Below are 20,268 nucleotides of genomic sequence, written 5' to 3'. Positions count from 1 at the left end.
AGAACATCACAAAGATCATACACCATGACCAAGTAGGATTTATTCCAGGAATGCAAGGATGGTACAATATCCGCAAATCAATAAACGTGATACATCACATAAACAAATTGAAAGATAAAAATCATATAGTCATATCAATTGACGCAGAAAAAGCATTTGACAAAATCCAACACCCTTTCCTGTTAAAAACTCTTAAAAAGGTGGGAGTACAAGGATCATACCTCAACATAATAAAAGCTATATATGATAAACCCACAGCCAACATTATACTCAATGGGCAAAAACTAAAACCATTCCCTCTAAGAACAGGAACAAGACAGGGATGCCCACTCTCGCCACTCCTGTTTGACATAGTTCTGGAAGTACTAGCCATTGCAATTAGACAAGAGGAGGAAATAAAAGGCATCCAAATTGGAAAAGAAGAAGTAAAGTTATCCTTATTTGCAGATGACATGATATTGTACATAAAAAACCCAAAAGACTCCATTAAAAAACTAATTGACTTAATAAATGAATTTGGCAACGTAGCAGGATATAAAATTAATGCCAAGAAATCCATGGCATTTCTATACACCAACAGTGAAACTACAGAAACAGAGGCTAAAAAAGCAATTCCATTCACCATCGCACCAAAAAAATTAAGATACGTAGGAATAAATTTAACTAAAGAAATAAAGGACCTATTTGCGGAAAACTACACGACACTGAAAAAAGAGATAGAGGAAGATGTAAGGAGATGGAAGAACATACCATGTTCATGGATTGGTAGAATCAACATCATCAAAATGTCCATACTTCCTAAAGCAATCTATAGGTTCAATGCACTCCCCATTAAAATACCAATGACATATTTCACTGACCTAGAAAGAACTCTCCAAAAGTTCATTTGGAACAATAAAAGACCCCAAATAGCCACAGCAATTCTGAGAAAGAAGAGTAAAGTAGGAGGGATCTCAATACCAGACTTCAAACTATACTACAAAGCCACTGTTCTCAAAACAGCCTGGTACTGGCACAAGAACAGACCAATAGATCAATGGAATAGAATTGAGAACCCAGATATCAACCCAAATCACTATGCTCAATTAATATTTGACAAAGGAGGCACGAATATACAATGGAGTCAAGACAGTCTCTTCAATAAATGGTGCTGGGAAAATTGGACAGACACATGCAAAAGAATGAAACTAGATCACCAACTTACACCATTCACAAGGATAAACTCAAAATGGATACAGGACTTAAACATCAGACGGGAAACCATAAAAATACTAGAAGCATCCATAGGTAGCAAAATCTCAGATGTATGCCAAAATAACTTCTTCACTGATACTGCCCCTAGGGCAATGGAAGCTAAAAAGAAAATAAACAAATGGGACTACTTCAAAATAAAAAGCTTTTTTACAGCAAAAGAAACCATCAATAAAACAACAAGAAAGCCCACGGTGTGGGAGATCATATTTGCAAATATTACCACTGATAAAGGTTTAATCTCCAACATTTACAGACAGCTTATACAACTAAATAAAAGGAAGATGAATGATCCAATTAAAAAATGGGCAATGGACCTAAACAGAATATTTTCAAAAGAAGACAGAAGGAAGGCCAAAAGGCACATGAAAACATGCTCAAAGTCACTAATTATCCGAGAGGTGCAAATCAAAACAACAATGCGGTACCATCTCACACCTGTCAGAATGGCCAACATCAACAAATCAACAAACGACAAGTGTTGGCGAGGTTGCGGAGAAAAAGGAACCCTCGTGCACTGCTGGTGGGAATGCAGACTGGTGCAACCACTGTGGAGAACAGTGTGGAGTTTCCTCAAAAAACTGAAAATGGAACTCCCATTTGACCCAGTAATCCCACTTCTAGGAATATATCCCAAGAAACTAGAAACACCAATCAGAAAGGATATATGCACCCCTATGTTCATAGCAGCACAATCTACAATAGCCAGAATTTGGAAACAGCCTAGGTGCCCGTCAGCAGATGATTGGATCCAAAAACTATGGTACATCTACACAATGGAATACTATGCTGCCATAAAGAAGAAGGAATTCTCATCATTTGCAGCAACCTGGATGGAATTGGAGAGCATCATGCTGAGTGAAATAAGCCAATCAACGAAAGAGAAACACCACATGACCTCACACATCGGTGGATGATAAAGATCTTTATAAACTGATGAACCAAGAGACAGATATAGAGAAAGTAAAGCAACAGGCAGACTGTCAAATTACAGTGGGGAGGGTAGGGATATCAGGGGGAGATAATAGATCAACCGAAGGACTTGTATAAATGCATATAAGTACAACCAATGGACATAAAACTATGGGGAGGGAGGGGATGTGTGGAAGGGAGGGAGGGGGGCAATAAAAAAAAAATCAAGAAAATATGTAAAAAATAAATAAATAAATTAATTTAAAAAATAATAAAAAAAATAAAAATAAAAATAAATAAAAAAATAAAAAAATAATACATAAAATCAGTGAGGAAGCAGGAGGTAAAGGTACATAGCCCCTGCTTTTCAAGAGTTTACATCTCCTGGATCTGGCTAAATAGATTTGTAATCCAATGATGTTGTCCAACCTCGTTGGGCAGGGATGATGGTCCTCACATTTAGCTTGTCAAGAATTTAATGTACACAACCCAGTAGATTCTGTGCTGTCTGATCCTCAAGACATGGCCATACAAAAATGTGGTTCCCAGCTGTATTCAGTAACTTAACAGCCAACACCCACCCTGAGAGTACGCATGCTGGTGTTTGTGGGCATTTGTCACAGACAAGGATTTTCACTTAATATCAGTTGCTGGCAAGGGTTTTCATTTAATAGTAAATTGATTTAATATCAGTGACTACCATGGAATAATGCCCAAAGCATGCTATTCCTGTGAACACATATCTTCATTCCATAGACACTATTCTATCCCCTTTCTACAGGTGACCTGCGGTACATAGGTTCAGTGACTTGCGCAAACAGTGGGTGATGGCAAACCCAGGCTACTAAGCCTGGGTTCCAGGCCCAGAGCTCTGAGCTGCTCTCTCCATGCTGCAGAGACCCCAGGATCCTCTCGGTGCATTTGCAAAGCATAGCCAGCCGGCTTCTGTCAGATTATCACAAGGCCATCTTCAGACTGCTGATGAAAATGTAGCTTTTTTATACTTCAAATACTGACTTTTTTATTAACTGATATATTAAGCAAAAAAAAGTTGAGGAAGTCATTTGTGGGGGGGGGGGGGGGGGATCAACAAGGACTCTGCCAAAATATATTTTTTTAAAAAACTAGAATGTCTTATCTAAATGTCTTGGCACCCCTCTAACTTGACATAGTCAAGCTGTGTTCTCTTCACTGTTCCCCAGAGGCAGGTCCTCCCCCAGTTCTGACAGTGCTCTGACTCAGACACCCAGACTCACAAGCCTGGTATCGTCCATGCACATTCCACCCTTCCCCATCTTGTGGGCCATCAGGCAAAACAGTCCTATGGAGTTTGTGTTTGGGAGGCTACCCCCAGCGTCTTTAGCAGCCCTTGCCTCCCATAGGGGTCCTGGGGACCCGTTACTCCTTCATGGGACAGCAGGGCCCCTCCGTGTGTCCACCAGGGTGCTATGTTCCAATCAAGCTCTCTTCTTCCAGTCCCTTCCACCTTAACACCCACCACAGCCAGAGTGGCCCTTCCTTTATGCACAGTATCCCTATCATAGAAGGAGTAGTGCCTTCTTCTCCCCCGAGGACCACAGGAGAAATCCAAAATCCTGTAACCTTCCAACCGAGCCCCACCACCTGCCTCATGGGGAAGAGCTCCAAGTGTGGAACCAAAATGCCAGGGTTTGAATTCTGCATTTACATTTGTGGGTAGTGAGATGTAAGTTTCTATCTGTAAAACACTTTCTGCCGCATAGGATGTTGTGAAAATCTATGTGTAAAACAATTACATGTAAATGTTAGAGGTTATTATGATCCACATCCCCTGTCTTGTCACACATTCAGTGACAAAGGAATTTGTTCTACCCCAAGGGCTCTGTGGACATCTGTCTCCCTACCCATTACATTCCCTTTCATGGAAAAGTCCCATTTTTCTCTCTGATCTAAGACATGCCTTTCTTTCTTTCTTTCTTTCTTTCTTTCTTTCTTTCTTTCTTTCTTTCTTTCTTTCTTTTCTTTCTTTCTTTCTTTCTTTCTTTCCTTTTTCCTTTCTTTCTTTCTTTCTTTCTTTCTTTCTTTCTTTCTTTATTTATTTATTTTCTCCTCTCTTTTTTTCCAGTTACAGTTCACATTCAGTATCAGTTTGAATCTGTTTCAGTATACAGCTTGGTGGTTAGACAATCACATACTTTACAAAGTGTTCCACCCGGTATTGCAACGTAGACCCAGGTTAAGTATTGTTTCCTTTCAATGATGATTCCTTACTTTAAACTCCTGTTACACTTATTTTCAATGTCATCTACTTGGCACTTAGTGCCCTGTGTTGTTATCTGCCTTTGTTATAAGTACTCCCTGTCTTCCCAGTGAGATGAGAGGCCTGAGCCCACACTAGTTGCCAATAGCTGAGTGTTTACAATGACAGTGGTGGTGACCAGGAGAGAGTAAATCTGGAAAGCACATGAGTGGCGGCAGTCAGTACAGGAGCAGTTCCTTAAGGCTGCTTTCATGCCCTCAGGAGATGAATATTTTATTTTAATGAACAAATATTAATATTTCTCCCTATCATCATGTTGTACTTCTTTTGTGCTATCATTTGAAAGCAATCAATATAGCATTTGAATTTATTATTCAAGCATACTGCTATTATGGTTTATAGATATTTATTATATATAATTTAAAGATCTAGCTCATCTTTTTTCAAAGCAAATAATTTCTGTTGCCATTGAGGGAAACAGTTATAGACATCTTAAATCATGTTTACAAAGTTCAAGAAAGCAAGAAAAGAGAGAAATATTTTTAAAAACCACAACTGAATACTAATTTGAATGAGATTGGGGAACTTAAAGGGACCAACAACAGAGACAATAGAAAGGAGAATGTTCACTTTTTTGCATAATTACCAGTACTTCTGACCTCTGGCCATCAAAGGTAGAGCCTTCCTTTACTTCTCTCTGTCTTCCCAGACCCAGGCACAGCTGGCCCACACTGGGGAACTGGGGCTGGTTGTATGAGAAGTGACTCTACACTTACAGAAAAACAGATAGCCTACTTTCAGACTCTGAAAATTGGATTCAACAGTGCTTTGCACAATCACTAATGTGTTCTGAAGAAATGAATAAATAAATGATGAATGAATACAGCTATGTGTTTAAGAAAGTTGGTTGAGATTATACAAGGTTAGAACACCAGAAGGAAAAGGGAGTCAAGACAGTCAACTTTCTGCATGTTCAAATAACCGCCTGATCATCTCCTTCACTCTGAAACTTTATATTATTTTTAGTGCTGTTAGGATAAAGAGAAAATGGGTAAAACCTTGAAGAAGGGGGAAGAGAAGCAACTCAGGAAAAGGCAGCAGCATATTCCAAGATCCTGAGGTAGGAAGGAGAATTTAATTTCTAGGGCATACGAGAAGTTGAAGGTAACAAACGTGAAAAGAGAGAAGGTAAATGGTATGATTTGAAAATAAAGTTAACAGGCAGAACTCAGACCAAACAGGGCATTATAAGGTACAATAAGAATGTATGTCTTCATCTTATGAGCAACTGGAAGACTTTGAAAAATGTTAAGTAAGGCATTGAAATAATCAGTTATGCATTTTGAAAAGACCTGTCTGCAAAGAAAATGTGGGAAAGAAAAAAAGCACAGAAGCAGGGAGATCATCGTTCATTCATTCAACAAATATTTATTCACACCTACCAAGTATCAGACATTATACTCTACATTGGAATAATATCATAAATGATATATACAAAAGTCCTTGCTCTCATGAAACACATTTAAGTGGAAAAACACAGATAATAAAATAAGGACAATATGTAGTACAATGTATAATAAGAACTATAATAGGGGGGGAAAATAAAGCAGAAAAGGGAGGGCCTGGACAACAGAAAGCTATTCAAAGGAATGGGTAAATTCTGCTTTTAATGAAAAAGCCACCAAAATAATCACTAAGAAGATGATATTTGAGCAAAGACCTAAAGGGAGTGAGGAGTCAGCCAGATAGATAACTGGGGTGTAAGCATCCTAGATGGAAGAATCAGTAAGTACAAAGGTCCTGAGGAAGGAACATGCTGGCTTCTGGAGAAACAGCAAGGAGGCTACAGTGAGCAAGGAGGGGAATAATAAGAGATTATGTCAGAGGTGATAGTGGAAGATCATATAGGGCCTAGAGAGCCATTATGAAGAGTTCCATTTTTACTACAAGTGAGATAGGTGGAAGGCATTAGAAGGTTCTGAGCAGGGGATCATTTGAAGTATCAGGTGGAGAGGATATGGGTCTGTGAGGGGCAGAGAACAGGGTGGGGGAGGTGAGGGTAGGGCAGAAGCAAGAGGTTAGCTTGGAGGCTAGTACAATAACTCAGGCCAAAGATGATGGTGGCTTGGTCTAGGGGTAGTAATGGTGATGATAAAAAGCAATAAGATTCGAGGTATATTTTGAAGAGCCAAGAAGATTTGTTGACAGACTATACGTGTATTCTAGAAGGAAGAGGGGAGTCAAGGCAGTGGATCTTTTGGCAGGAGTAGCTGGAGGGATGAAAGAAAATGTGAAAACTGCAGTGGAATATGGGGGGGGGGGGGGAGGGTAAGATTAAGAGTCTGTTTTTGCCTCTGTTGGGTTTGAGGTGTTGATAAGAGAATGGGAAGAGCAGAGAAACAGGAGTCTCACCAGAGAGTGAGGTGAGGTCAAGACAGTCACTAATATGGAGTGGTCAACAAAGACACCAGGAGCGAGAGGCAAGGGGCTCTGATGAAGCTGAGATAGCAGGGGAGTCGGTCTTGTGCGTTTCACACAAGGCGTTCTAAGCACCATGGAGCTCCTGTGGGTACAGAGATGGAGAAGAATGGGGCAATTTAGACACATTTCAGAGATGAAAACAACAATGTTTGATTGAAATGCTGTGAGTAAAGGGATCTAGTATAAATACTAAAGTAAAAATCAGAACTAGCGGAGGTTTGTTGAATTTGCTTCAAGTGCAAAAATAGGAAATGCCAATTCATTCTTGATCATCCTAATGAATGTTTCTTTCAACTCTGGGAACTTGGCAGAATATTTTAAGTAGCACTTATAATGCTGGGGTGCCTAGATGAGGAAAGGCAGCATTTAGGAACTATTGCATTTATTTGTGTATATATAAGAGCATGAGGAATATCTGGAAGGTGATATGGCCAGAGAGTTAGAGTAGTTACCTTGGGTTGGTGAGGTTTCCAGTGACTATCTTTTTTATTTCTGTGTACTAAATTTTAATTATTATGTTTTATTTCACAACTTAAAAATCAGAATATCAGTTTTGTTCCTATAGAAGATGCATGAAAGAGGCCACAAGGAATCCATGAGGTGATTTGCAATTGGTCAGACTCCCTTTTTTAACCTTGGAGATGTTAGCTATTGAAATGAAGATTCCAATTTGAGTGAAAAATTAGGTAAAAACATTGGTCTTTAAAAATCATAAATAAGACAATAAAGTTACGTTTGCCATGCAGATTAATTAAAAACAGGATCTACAATATTACATGTATCTTCTTGAATATCGTTTGTCATTATTGGGAAGAAACAAGAAGGAGGGAACAAAGAGTAATACATCCAGTCAAAGTGAGCTTTCACAGAAGCGACCAGGACTCAGGGCCTGGGAAGCCCATCATTTCCTTTGTTTTGCATTTGGATTGAAGCAATCTCTAACCTCAAATAAAAGTAATCGCTTTGCTCTCTTGGTATCAGCAAAGCCACCCCAAACCCCATATGTTTACCTTTTATAAGTTAGGTTTGTTTTTAATATTATATGCTCATGATTCTTTCATACAGCAAATGGCATGCTTTGCCAATGCTGTGAGACTGTCCCTATGTCCTGCATTTTTTTTTCTTCAGAGTATTTTGTGGAGCCTCCACATTCCTATATTGTATATTTTCATTCTTTTTTCCCAGGCACATTCCTACCTTGGATCATTTTATACCTTTTGCTGCTCAAACTTTGAGATCATGGTCACTGATGGCTCACTGTTTGTAGATTGTAAACAAGCGGGTGCCAAGTGCTATTAACCCTCATGGATGAGTGTGCCTCAGAGCTAGTGACTCAGAATTCAGAATGGCAGATGTAATTGATGGACATCAAAGGAGGGAGCAGGGTTCAATGCAAATCTAAATGTGAAACCTGGAAAAAAATTACTGAGTTTTTTTTCCCCCTATTCCTTATATAGGAAATCTTCAGATTCGCTACAACCTGGGTGGCACCAGAGAACCGTATAATATCGATGTAGACCACAGGAATGTGGCCAATGGACAACCCCACAGTGTTAACATCACCCGTCATGAGAAGACCATACTGCTCAAGGTACACATATGTGTGCATATCAATTGTGTATGATATATTGTAGTATGATAACCTCTATAATACTTGGCCATTGGTTTTACTTGGTTTTGTTTTGGAGGTGGGACAGATGGAAGAAATGCATGCTCATACTTTCTCCTACAGATTCCTAATTAGTGAAGTAGAAAGATGCATAGTTCTTCTAGCAAAGACAATGATGAAGTTGATGGAAATGAAATTTCATAGGGAGAAGCTAGAATAAATGTTGACTCTGTATATTCTCGTAGCTTTTTTCCTATGGTCCACACAGCCATCAACCTACTGTTTTTATCCACGGCACCATCTTTTTCCTCCATGTGCTCAGATGTCTGAGGCTTAACGTTTCCCAGCAAAAGCTACTTTGGTTTATCTGACCTATTTCTTTCACTCTTCTGACATGATATGCATAATTGTATTTTTTTTTTTTTGTCTCTGTGGATACTTTGTCTTAAAAATCTTCAGAACACAAACCTTCCACAGAATCTCAGGCCCTGCTTGTAGACTCTTAGCACACAAAGGGATGGTTTTATCATGATGCTTGAATTTTATGTCAGGTTCATTGTATTATGCCTACTCCTACCACCAATTTTTACAATAAAGAAACCAGCCTGGGAGGCACCATGAATAAAACATAGCATGAGGAGGTCTCCCTGGGAACCAAGCCAAAAGATCAAGGATAGGAATTGTCACTGCCTTCTCCAGGAGTTCAGAAAAGATACCTGTCGGCAGGAAGAACTGCGGGGATGCTGTTCTGTCAGTGGAGTGGAGTGTCATTTGGCAGGGGTTCAGCTGCCTCTCAGACCTCGTTCAGATTTGGCTCCTTGCTGAGGGAAGTGCAGGTTGTAAGAAAAGGTGCAGCCCTGTCTCTTTCTGAGCACAGGTGGATGTCAAATTCATAGCTTGATAGGGAGTTTATGCTTGGCCTATAGCCATCAATGCTAGCGGGTATTTTAAGGATAGGTCTTTCTAGAGAAAGAATAACAACGGGAAGTTACAGCTTATTGTGTAGCCAAACGTAGTAGAAATAAGGTGACTTCACAGTGACAGCAGAGTCTCTGTGCCCAGCGAAGTGCCTGGCACATAGTAGGTCCTGCAAATTATTTACTAAGTAAACCAAGCCCATCTGTATCCATGACTCCTGTTTTATAGCACTTTATCAACATGTGTTTATTGGCTTTTCATTGGAACCATTCTCTTGTTTTAAACAATGCAATCTCATTTATTTTAAAGTAAGTGATTTATCTTGCCATTTTACAATTGCAAAATAATATTAAAAGATAAAAAGAGCTCAATAATTGACTCTAAAGACAGTATAACAGAAGAGACCTGCAACAGCTGTAGATTCATGCAAGGCTAACCCTCACTCTCTCCAAGAAAATACCCGTCTATTAAGACCGAGCACTCTGGGTGGCAGAACCACAGGCAAAAATGAGGATGGGGTGAGTGGGAGCAAAGAGTAGAGGGATAGGCTAACTAATTCTATTTCTGGATATATTTTCCAAAATGAGAGCTTGGAGATAGGGTAGGTTAAGAAGGACTTCCTTCTGGTACATTTCATTAAGTCCACACACTGGGGATCAAGCCCATAACCGGGCATGTGCCCTGACCAGGAATCAAACTGTGACCTCTTGATTTTTAGGTCAATGCTCAACCACTGAGTCACGCTGGCTTGGCTAACCAGCAACTTTTTAAGAACAAATATCAACTTAATCAGAGCGGCAGTTTGCCACAGTGAATTAGAGCGGGACGGACTATTTTCAGAACCTGGAGTTTTAGAGCTTGAAAAGCCAGGGAAATTCCGATAGTGGGTTATACAGAGACAGCCAAGAACCCAGGGAAGAGTCTGTTCCCATTGCTCAGGATTATTTGGTTGCCAGTAACCAAAGACTAATTCAAAGATGAGTTTTAAAGTACTATAGAATAATGTCTTTGGAATTAAGGTGAAATTTTATATATACTCAGACATCCTATAATTTAGGTGCTGTTTATCTGTGTTTATGGTGTTTTTAAAAGCAGATTTACTTCCTTAGCAGGGTTTGACCAAAGCTAACATTAAGATAATTTGCATTTCCTGAGCACATGACCTGGTGCTGAGCACTTGAGGGAAATTGACCTTGGGTAAAACATTTGCTTCCAAAAAACAACATTCCTCGTCTCCACATAGATAATGAAGAACTGATTCCAGGAATTGTCAGACACCAGCATGAACCAGAACCCGTGACAACCCTCAAGTGGTATCATTTGTGAAAACTCACATTTGCACCAGGGATAATAGCTAAAGGCTTAATGCCAGTCAAAATGTAAAACAAATCCCGGAAGGCAGAGAGCACCTGAAAAAGTACTGTATGTGATGAAAAATCATGCTGATTAGCATGCATCCAAAAGCTGAACATCACAATGAATAATTTCAACAACTTGTATCACAAATCCTTTCTTTCTACTCTCCTTTCTTCCTGCTGTCCATGGTGGTTTTCTTCTTTCTTCCATTTTATCCCGACCACATTGCACAAAGGATCTAAGGTTTATAAAGGGAACATAAAATGAAATTGAAAATTAAAGTAAGTTACAAAAAGTAGGGCTCCAAGACAAGGGGAAAATAGATCATAATTACCCAGGTCATAGTTCTCACCCATATGGGTAAATTTGGCCCTTAACTTCTTCATGGCCAGAAGTACACAACCCATGAGGATAAAACATACCAGTTCCTCTAGGAACTGAAACTTTTCCCACTCTATTCTTATTTTTCTTTTTTAACACCATGGATAATATTCACTGCTAGAGAAAGCTGCCCATAGCATGGTCCACTTAGACAATCTCACACTGTGATAAGAGCTCACTTACATTGATGCTTACCGTGTTCCAGGCACTCCACTAAGCACATTATACACATTCTTCCATTTAGTCCTCACAAAGCATGATGTGAAACTCGCCAGTAGAAAGCAGGAAGTAGAAAAAGCATGGTTGAACCTAGGTCTATTACACTTAGGAGTTTACCCAGGCTCTCATCACTACCTAATAGATGTCTGGAAAGAAGGTCATAAAACTTTCAAAGTGGATACCACTGGCCAGTAAAAATTGAGTGGTAGTGGTGGAAATGTTACTATTACTATAAAGTAGTTCAAAAATTTGCAAAAGCATAGATAAAATAAATGCACACATATGTAGCCACCCCCAAAACATTACAAAACATTGCTCTATTTCTTCAGATATTTTTAAAAATGCCGTGACAGTTGAGACCCTTCATCCTCTTTGTCACATAGTGAGCCCAAGTAAGAAAGCAGACCATGTCTTCAACAACATTTCTACAACAACATTTTTCACAAGAATCATTAGGAAAGTCAAGCGTAACCTAAAAATGGACTTTATCACAAACAATTTCACAGGCAGTGGATGGGGGAAAAGGGCTGAAGTGATATAGCTTTCTGATATTCTGCCCTAGTCTAAGGATAAAACTAACTCAAAAAAAAATTTGAATAAGTTGTATGTTATTTGAATAACTATAGCATATCTTTTGGGGTTTTGGTGGAAGTTAGACAATAGAGAGTTCAGGGATATGTCCTCTGGCACAAATACTTAGAATCTATATTTTCTAAAAGTTAAATGTGCATATGGTAAGGACATATTATTTTGGCTCTCATTAAACTGGAGAGCCATCCCATTTTTATCAAGAAGATGGTTACAGATTTTCTGCAAGCAAAAAAAGGACTTTCTTTATAAATTCTTCCAAGTCCCCATGAACAAACAATGACGAGGTTCCCAAATTCTTCTACTACATAGACCATGACCAGTTATTTTCACTAGGAATTTTTAAAACAAATATTCAAAAAAAATCAATGACATCTCTTAAAATAAAGATAATTATTTATTACCTGCTATTAATCAGAATTTCAACCAGATTGTATAAAACCAGTTGCATCAATGGTTAATTGAGCTACATATTGAGTATGAATCCTAAAAAGGTCCAGAGAAGTATTACCTACAGCAATAACAGTGTGTGCTAAATGCTAAGGATAAAAAAATATATATACAAGCATTATGGTAAAAGCAGTTGCTATGACAAGTAAACTCCGAAATATCAATGATTCATCCCAATAAAAGTTGGTCTTATATCAGATATCATTTTAGAAAAGGAAAGTCTTGCAGTCTCTAGCAGGGAGGAAATCATGCTGGGTAGACATTCTGAGTACCCATGGACACCAATCCTCTCATATCCCTTGGCAGTGGTCTGTTTTCTTAATTTGGTCAAATTCTTGTCCATTACTTGCCTGGCTCTCCATGGCTCCATATTCTGGGAGGCTCTTCCTCTTCCAAGATCTGCCATGGCCACTGCTGAACAGAGTGTTCGGATGATGCCTTCCTTGAAGCTGTGAAGCCCTGAGGGTTCGTTTCCTGCAGTTTTCAATTATACTAAGGGTTATTTTATATTCTTAAGCCCCTTATAGATCAGACCTCTTTCTTGTCTCTTTTCCAGCATAACAACCTTCAAAATCTGAGTTGGTTTCTGATCTTTTTGTTGAAGTCAATTTTGTGTAGATACACCCTACATTTCTTCCTAGATGTAAATCTTCAACCCACATAATTATTTGCTTCCTAGTGCCCATGCCCCTCTTTCAAGGTCATGGCAGCTACCTTGAGGCCATCTGAAACAAAAGGCTTGGGTGAAAAGGAAAGACTCTCAATTTTAACTTCACCCGTGGGGCTGAGTCAATTTGCTGAGCTAAGAAATCTTAACATGCCTTTGTTAGTAAAAAATGTTGGCATTTTTATTTCTTACTCTCTGATGAAGGCTCAAAAATTTTGGTCTTTTCTCTAGGTCCTTTCACCAATATTTGGAAACTGGCCAGTTCTTTTTTTAACTCATTTCTCTCTTGACATAAGCAGCCAGAATAAGCTGACACCCATGAACATTCCTGCTGTTTTGAAGCTATAGGTTACAGGCACTTAGTCTGTCTTCTAGGTTATGTGAGGTGACAGTTTTACAAAATATTGCATGCCTTCATCATAAGTTGATAAAGAGTTGTTTGTACTAATGCCAGAAAATGATAGAATAACAGATATAGTAGCTCATTGCTATAACTATAAGGTTTCAAAGAAAGGGTAGGACACTGACACATGGGGATAAGGGAGTCACACATACTCCATCCCTTTCTCCATGTGATGGAGAGCATGGAGGAACAGGGAGTGTATGTGCTCCAAATGAGAACACAGTGCTAAACAAAGATGCAGGAATATGAGTACTTTGTAGATTTATCCTTTTTTTATCCCATAAGTTGAAAATACCACCACTGGAAAAGGCTCAGTGACAAGTATTTCCTGGAGAAATAATAACTCTGAAATGGGTAACATCAAATGGTTCATAGTCCTGTATAGATACTAAATGCTATAAAACCAATAGTCTGGGGTACATGCAGAAATTTGTCACAAATTATTAGAGGGACAAATCCCACATATATGATTAATCTATGACAGATTCATAATCAGAAGCAGAGAATAGAATTCTGGTTGCCAGGGAAATGTGGCATATTAGTCAAGGGATACAAAATTTTGGTTGTACAAGATGAATAAGTCCTAGAGATCTGTACAGCACAGTGCTTATGGTTAACAATACTGTATTGTGTACTTAAACATTTTTGAAGAGAGTAGATGTTAAGTATTCTTATATAGTAATAATAATAATACTAATAAAGAAAAGGTCAGGAGGAAACTTGTGGGGGGAATGGATATGTTTATAGCATAGATGGTGATGATGGTTTCAGGTGAATATCTCCAAACTCACCAAGCCCTATGCCTTGATTATGTACTGCTTTTTGTAAATCAAAAATAAGTAAATAATATAGATAACAGCAACAATGAAAAATTGTCAGAGGAATTGTATTAGCAGTAAAATGAAATGTAATTGCTTCCTAGGGAAGCAATATAGTATGTTAATGTCATGAAACATTGATGGGCAGAGACCACTAATACCACTTTCTGTGTGTGGAGAACTGGTCAGTTGGAAGGCATTTTAGGTAATCTCCTCTATTCAAGAGAGATTCTCTGCACAGGAAGGGATTTAATGATCATGTTATGTAGGTCTCCGAACACTTTCATAAGATCCTTCATTGATATGCTCAACCTTATGAGCTGGGAAAAGCTAATGCTATTAGGCCCATGAAGGAGCTTGGAAAACAGAGATTAAGGGGATTTAGGGGACTAAGAAAGTCCCAGGGCCCACAAGAGACAGACCCTTCTCCACTGGCCAGTCATACCATTGACTCAGTCACCTTTGCAAGCAGTCAAGGGGTCAAGGCTCATCTTGGATAGTTTGCTTTATAGACTTTTGGAAATGTTTACATAAAACTAAGTCTCTGGGGGCATTCATGTTTTGTTTGGAGTCGATTAAGGTAGCAGTGGGAGACAGTTAGTAGCATGCTTGTCTGATAACTGTTTAGACCTATGTTGTGTTCAGAGACAGGAAGATGGAGAGAGCAGTCTAGAAGGTGATGAGACAATCTTCTCCATGGCTCAGAAAATGCTACCTGCAGCTGGGAGGTAGTATAGGCAGGTTAAAAGAATCTTTAGGAAAAGAGGTTAATAGAACAGCTTTTTAAAAATTGTTAGACCTGCTATAAAGATTGTGTAATTTTTTTCTCAAGAATATTTATAAAGATGCTGGGAATTACATCTTATCCCAATAAGAGAAAACTCTATTAGATCAATAACCCTAATATATAAAAGGCCAGGGTCTGTAATGTCCAAAATGACCGAAGGCTCAACCAAACACCAGAAGTCAGTCCTGTAGTCAGTGCTGGGTTGCCATGGTGACCCAGCACTGACTGCCACCGTTGTGGGCACAGCAACCCAGCATTAACTGCCAAGGGGACTGCAGATCAGGCCTAGAGAGAGGCCCAAAGAGAGAAGCAGGGTCTGATTCACAGCCTCTGTAGCAGCTGTTGATCAGCTGTTGCTTCTCTCTTTCTCTCTGGGCTTTGGCAGCAGCTGTGCCTTTAATTCTCTCCAGGCTTCCAAGGGATCTGCTGATCAGCCCCACATCTCTGATCAGGCCCAGAGATAGGCCTGGAAATACTGACTGGCATAGAAACCGACCAGTCAGAATCAAGTCTGGGAGAACTGTGAGGAGCCAATGGCTGCCTAGGAGTTGGAGTTTTTGGTGCTGACTGCCATAGAAACTGACCAATCAGAACCAAATTGGCCGGCAGGGAGGGCAGTTGGGGGAGAGATCAGGCCGGCATGAGAGGGCAGTTAGGGATGATCAGGCTGGCAGAGGCAGTTAGGGGTGATCAGGCTGGCAAAGGAAAGCAGAGGTGAGATCATACCAGCAGGGGAGGGCCATTGGGGGCAAGATCAGGCCAGCAGGGGAGGGCAATTGTGGGCAACCAAGCTGGCAGGGGAAGGCAGTTGGGGCAAGATCAGGCCAGCAGGGGGTGGCCATTGGGGGCAAGATCAGGCCGGCAGGGAAGGGCCATTAAGGGGCAAGATCAGGCTTGCAGGGGCGGGCAGTTAGAGGTGATCAGGCAGGCAGAGGCAGTTGGGGGCATGATTAGGCCGGCAGGGGAGAGCACTTGGGGATGAGATCAGGCCAGCAGAAGAGGGCAGTTAAGAGCAATTAGGCAGGCAGACATGGGTGATCAGGCAGGCAGACAGAGGGGTTAGGGGCAATTAGGCAGGCAGGCAGAAGCAGTTGGGGGCATGATTAGGCCGGCAGGGGAGAGCACTTGGGGATGAGATCAGGCCAGCAGAAGAGGGCAGTTAAGAGCAATCAGGCAGGCAGACAGGGGTGATCAGGCAGGCAGACAGAGGGGTTAGGGGCAATTAGGCAGGCAGGCAGAGGCAGTTAGGGGTGATCAGGGAGCCAGGCAGGAGAGCAGTTAGGAGCCAGCAGTCCCAGATTGTGAGAGGGATGTCTGACTGACGGTTTAGGCCAGACCTCTGTGGGATCGGGCCTAAACCAGCAGTCGGACATCCCCCAAGGGGTCCCTGATTAGAGAGGGTACAGGTTGGGCTGAGGGAAGCCCCTTCCACACACAAATTTTGTGCACCGGGCCACTAGTCCTATATAATAAACAGCTAATATGCTAATGGTGATCATGCCATCACACCGTAACAACTGATCAGCAGGAGGCTATGTGCACAGCAGGCGCAGCATGCATGGGTAGGTAGGGACTTGATGCTTCTTTCTTCCAGACAAAACCTCTGTGGTTGCCTGAGGCTCAAGCAAGCCGCAGTTGGCAGCTGCCGCTGCCCAGGGCGAGCCCAAAGCTCAGGCAATCTGTGGATGGCTGTGGCCGCTGCCCAAGACCCAAAGCTCAGGCAAACTGCAGTGGCTGTGAGGGCCAAGACTCAGGCAGCCACACGGCTGGCAGTGGCAGTAGCAGAGGCATGATGGGGGCATCGCCTCCCCCTCATCGCTGGGTCGCCTCCTGTAGAGGGAGGCCAGAGGTAGCAGCAGCAAAGAGGTGATAGGGTCAGTGCCTTCCCCTGATTGGCTATGGGGAGCAGGCCTAAGCCGTCAGTAGGACATCCCCTGAGGGCTCCCAGACTGTGAGAGGGGGCAGGTTAGCCTGAGGGATCCCTCCCCAGTACATGAATTTTCATGCACCAGGCCTCTAGTAATACTAATACCAATAGTAGTAGTAACAGTAACGGCAGTAGTAGTAGTAGTAGTAGTAGTAGTAGTAGTAGTAAGGGTAACCGATGTTTCTTGATTATGCTATGAATCAGTCCCTTTTCTTAGTGCTTCAAAGGATGTACTTCATGCAACTCACATGCCTATGAGATAGGTACAATTATTCCCACTTTACAGATGATTAAACAGAAACACAGAGAAGTCAGCTGAGGCACAAATCCAGGTCTGCCTGATTCACAAGCCCAGACTCTAAACACTGGTCTTTAATTGGACACGGATTAGTTAGGCTTCTCAGATGCAATAGAGGACCCTTCCTCAAATAGGCCAGCACATCTGCCTAATTAGGAAACCAAGTTAAAAAAAAACTTGACTTGGCATGATTTCTGATGTGGGAAAGAATAAATTTTCCTCTACCCTTCCAGGTTCTGCCAGCTGGTTTAATCATTAAACCTACATGAGACAGATTAACAAAAGAAAATAACCAAATTTAATTACATACATATGGGAACTCTACATACATGAGAGAGTCAGAGATCCCCCTCTATGAAAGGTTACAGAGACAGAAAGTTAAAATGAGATATAAATGGCATTGTGAGCTAAGGAGTAATATTAGGTGCCTGAGGCTTTGGAAAGCAGGAGGGTTGTTCTCAGATCGATAACAAGGGCAGATGTTCAGTAATCAGATATATGCCCTGCCATTTAGATAGGTTTAAAAAAAAAAAAAGAAAAGGTTATCTCTGGTAATAACTCTTATGATGGACAAGGCCCTCAATTTAGATTCTTCTAGATAGTTAAGGGAGGAAGTTTCTCCTTAGCCTGCAAGTCTTCATTGCCTTCTGCTCAAAATAATCCACATGGCAAAGTCTTACATCTTGGGGAGCCCTGTTCTAAATCCCTTCACTGCAGTGTATTGATAGATAACAAAAAAGGTATATAAAAGTGGATATAGCAATATCTCAGTTTTATAAAACTAATATGATGGGGTCTTTAAAATAAAACATGAATAGTGTTTGTGCTAAATAAGATATATTACCTATTGCAATCTATGAAAAATTACATTCACTTTTGAAATTTGAAATTAGGTGATAATCTCCTTAGGAAAAAAAATAACAATGTAATGGAGGTGAAAACACATTTCTTTAAAAGAAATGACTGAATGGCATTTGCTGAGTGTCATAAAATTGTAACTTTAAAAGTAAAAAGAACTAAGAAGTCCAACTTTGAGGCCAGTGTTGTTGTTTTTTGTCACACACACGAAAAAATTCCACATCAGATCTTTAAGTAAACATGAACAGCACCTCCTGTTCTTTCCATTTTAGCATCCTTTCTTCTTTGGTAACATGGAGCCTGGACTGAAGTTAGACACTGAAACTCAGATCAATTATTAAAAAACGTGTGCCTTTGTTACCTTTCGACTTTCTGCCAATAAAGAACAATAAAGAAAAAGTATATAGCTGTAAACACTCCTGAAAATTTTAATATCAGAGGTTGTTCAAGCCTTTATTAAAGAAAATGACACGTTTGGAAGTATTAAATCTTTTTAGGGATGTCAGAACAAATAAAGAAAATTGACCTAGCTAGCCTAAGGCCATTTTCTGGAAATTACATTTACTGTAACTTCTTGCCTGTGGCTCATTTAGTGTTTATCTACTCTAGATGATGAACTCACAGCCTTGGTGTACACTACAAGTGTGCTTGACAGGAGGGAGGTGAATTCAAGAATAATGATGAGCCCTTCCAAGTCCCCACGTCTCCCTTCCTGGAAACACTCTGAGCCACGTAGTCACTCTTGGGATTCTGAGCAAGTAATTACTACCTCCCCTTCCACTTTGATGGAAGACTGACTCATTACATCTAATTCTGTGGAGGGCCTAGGTCAGTATGTTATTAGCTTCTTATATCATTACAAGGGTTTAATTCCATAAAAGATATCTGGGAAGAGAAGACAGAAGGATATAAAATTGGATACTTCCCCATCAATTTGGTCTCTTTGCTAGTCAGAGTTTGTTCTCTTTTCAGTATTTCCATGTATCCAGAGAAGCCTATTCACAATTGAATACACCCCAAAAGCCCCATTACTTCATTAGCTTTTTGTAATTTGGTTTTAGGTTGGGCTATAGGTCCTTGGCCCTTAGAAGGGTATTATAGCAAGTTTGCCTTGTTTAATTCTGAACAGAGAGTAGAACTATATGGTGAAGTGTCTCCAAAAAAGAGAAAGCAGATACACAGTTATTTGTTCCCAGGATACCACCCACTGCCAAGGTGACCTACAGCTGTAAACTGGGGCCAGCTCTTCACTTAGAGGTTTGGGCACCCCCGGATATAAAGAAACAAATTCTGGGTGTGCAGTGGAGATGTGGTGAAGGTCCCACTGGAGAAGGCAAAATGTTCTCAAGATGGTTTTGGACTGTTCCATCAACAATGCACCTTTCTTACATTGAAAACCATATGAGGATTGCTAAGAATTTAACTCAATAACATCTCATTACCATAATATCTTACCCATGACTTACCACCCAGCCCACCACATGTTGGAAAAATTCTAAGCAGCAACCATTCCTTAAGCCTGGCCTGGACGAAGTTTGGTGGTCATCAGCACCATAACATGCTTTCTGATAGGAGGTGACACTGAGATAAACTCAAACTCATTCAAAATAAATTCAAAGAGAATCAATAGTTTCTGGCTACCTAGTGAAAAAAATTCAGATAAACGATGAGTTGGTGAGGCAGGAGGGATGAACAAAGTATGACTTTTACCATTAAGGAGTTTATATTTGGGCAGGAGAGAAAAGATGTATACACTCTCTAAACACATTTCTCCAGATAGTAGAAACCTGTTCTGCCTCATCTTCCTCTAAAAGAGATTTATCAAGTTGGACTCCCTATCAACATGTAAATAATAGAAAGGGGGTATAGCAGAAGGAAGTATTAGCAGTTTGGGCTGGTAATCGAACTATAGCTCATAAAGAGAGATTTCCTTTGAGGGTGGTATGAGTCTAAGCAGAGACCCCCATAGAATTGGATGGCTACATTCATAGGTTGTCACTAAACCATAAATAAAATGGAGTCTTTACTGTAACTCTATGTTTTCTGGCAAGTTACCAAACTACCTGTTTCCTTATTTGCGAACTAGGAATAAGGCTGCCTGTTTTA

General features: G+C 40.4%; 1 protein-coding gene across 2 annotated transcripts in view; it reads left to right on the top strand.

Annotated features, from left to right (window-relative positions):
- Positions 1-20,268, top strand: part of CNTNAP2 (contactin associated protein 2) — a 1,655,791-nt gene that overhangs the window by 1,536,789 nt on the left and 98,734 nt on the right. For both annotated transcript variants that reach the window (XM_084896487.1, XM_084896488.1), the window contains one exon: positions 8,341-8,474. In XM_084896487.1, coding sequence (XP_084752613.1) covers positions 8,341-8,474 — 134 coding nt within the window. The remainder of the gene's footprint in view (positions 1-8,340; positions 8,475-20,268) is intronic.

This window comes from Pipistrellus hanaki (assembly GCF_964339955.1).
Source record: "Pipistrellus hanaki genome assembly, chromosome: 10".
In the NCBI taxonomy this organism is placed as follows: domain Eukaryota; kingdom Metazoa; phylum Chordata; class Mammalia; order Chiroptera; family Vespertilionidae; genus Pipistrellus; species Pipistrellus hanaki.
The sequence above is the reverse complement of the archived record's forward strand: the minus strand, read 5'-3'. Positions and strand labels throughout refer to the sequence as shown.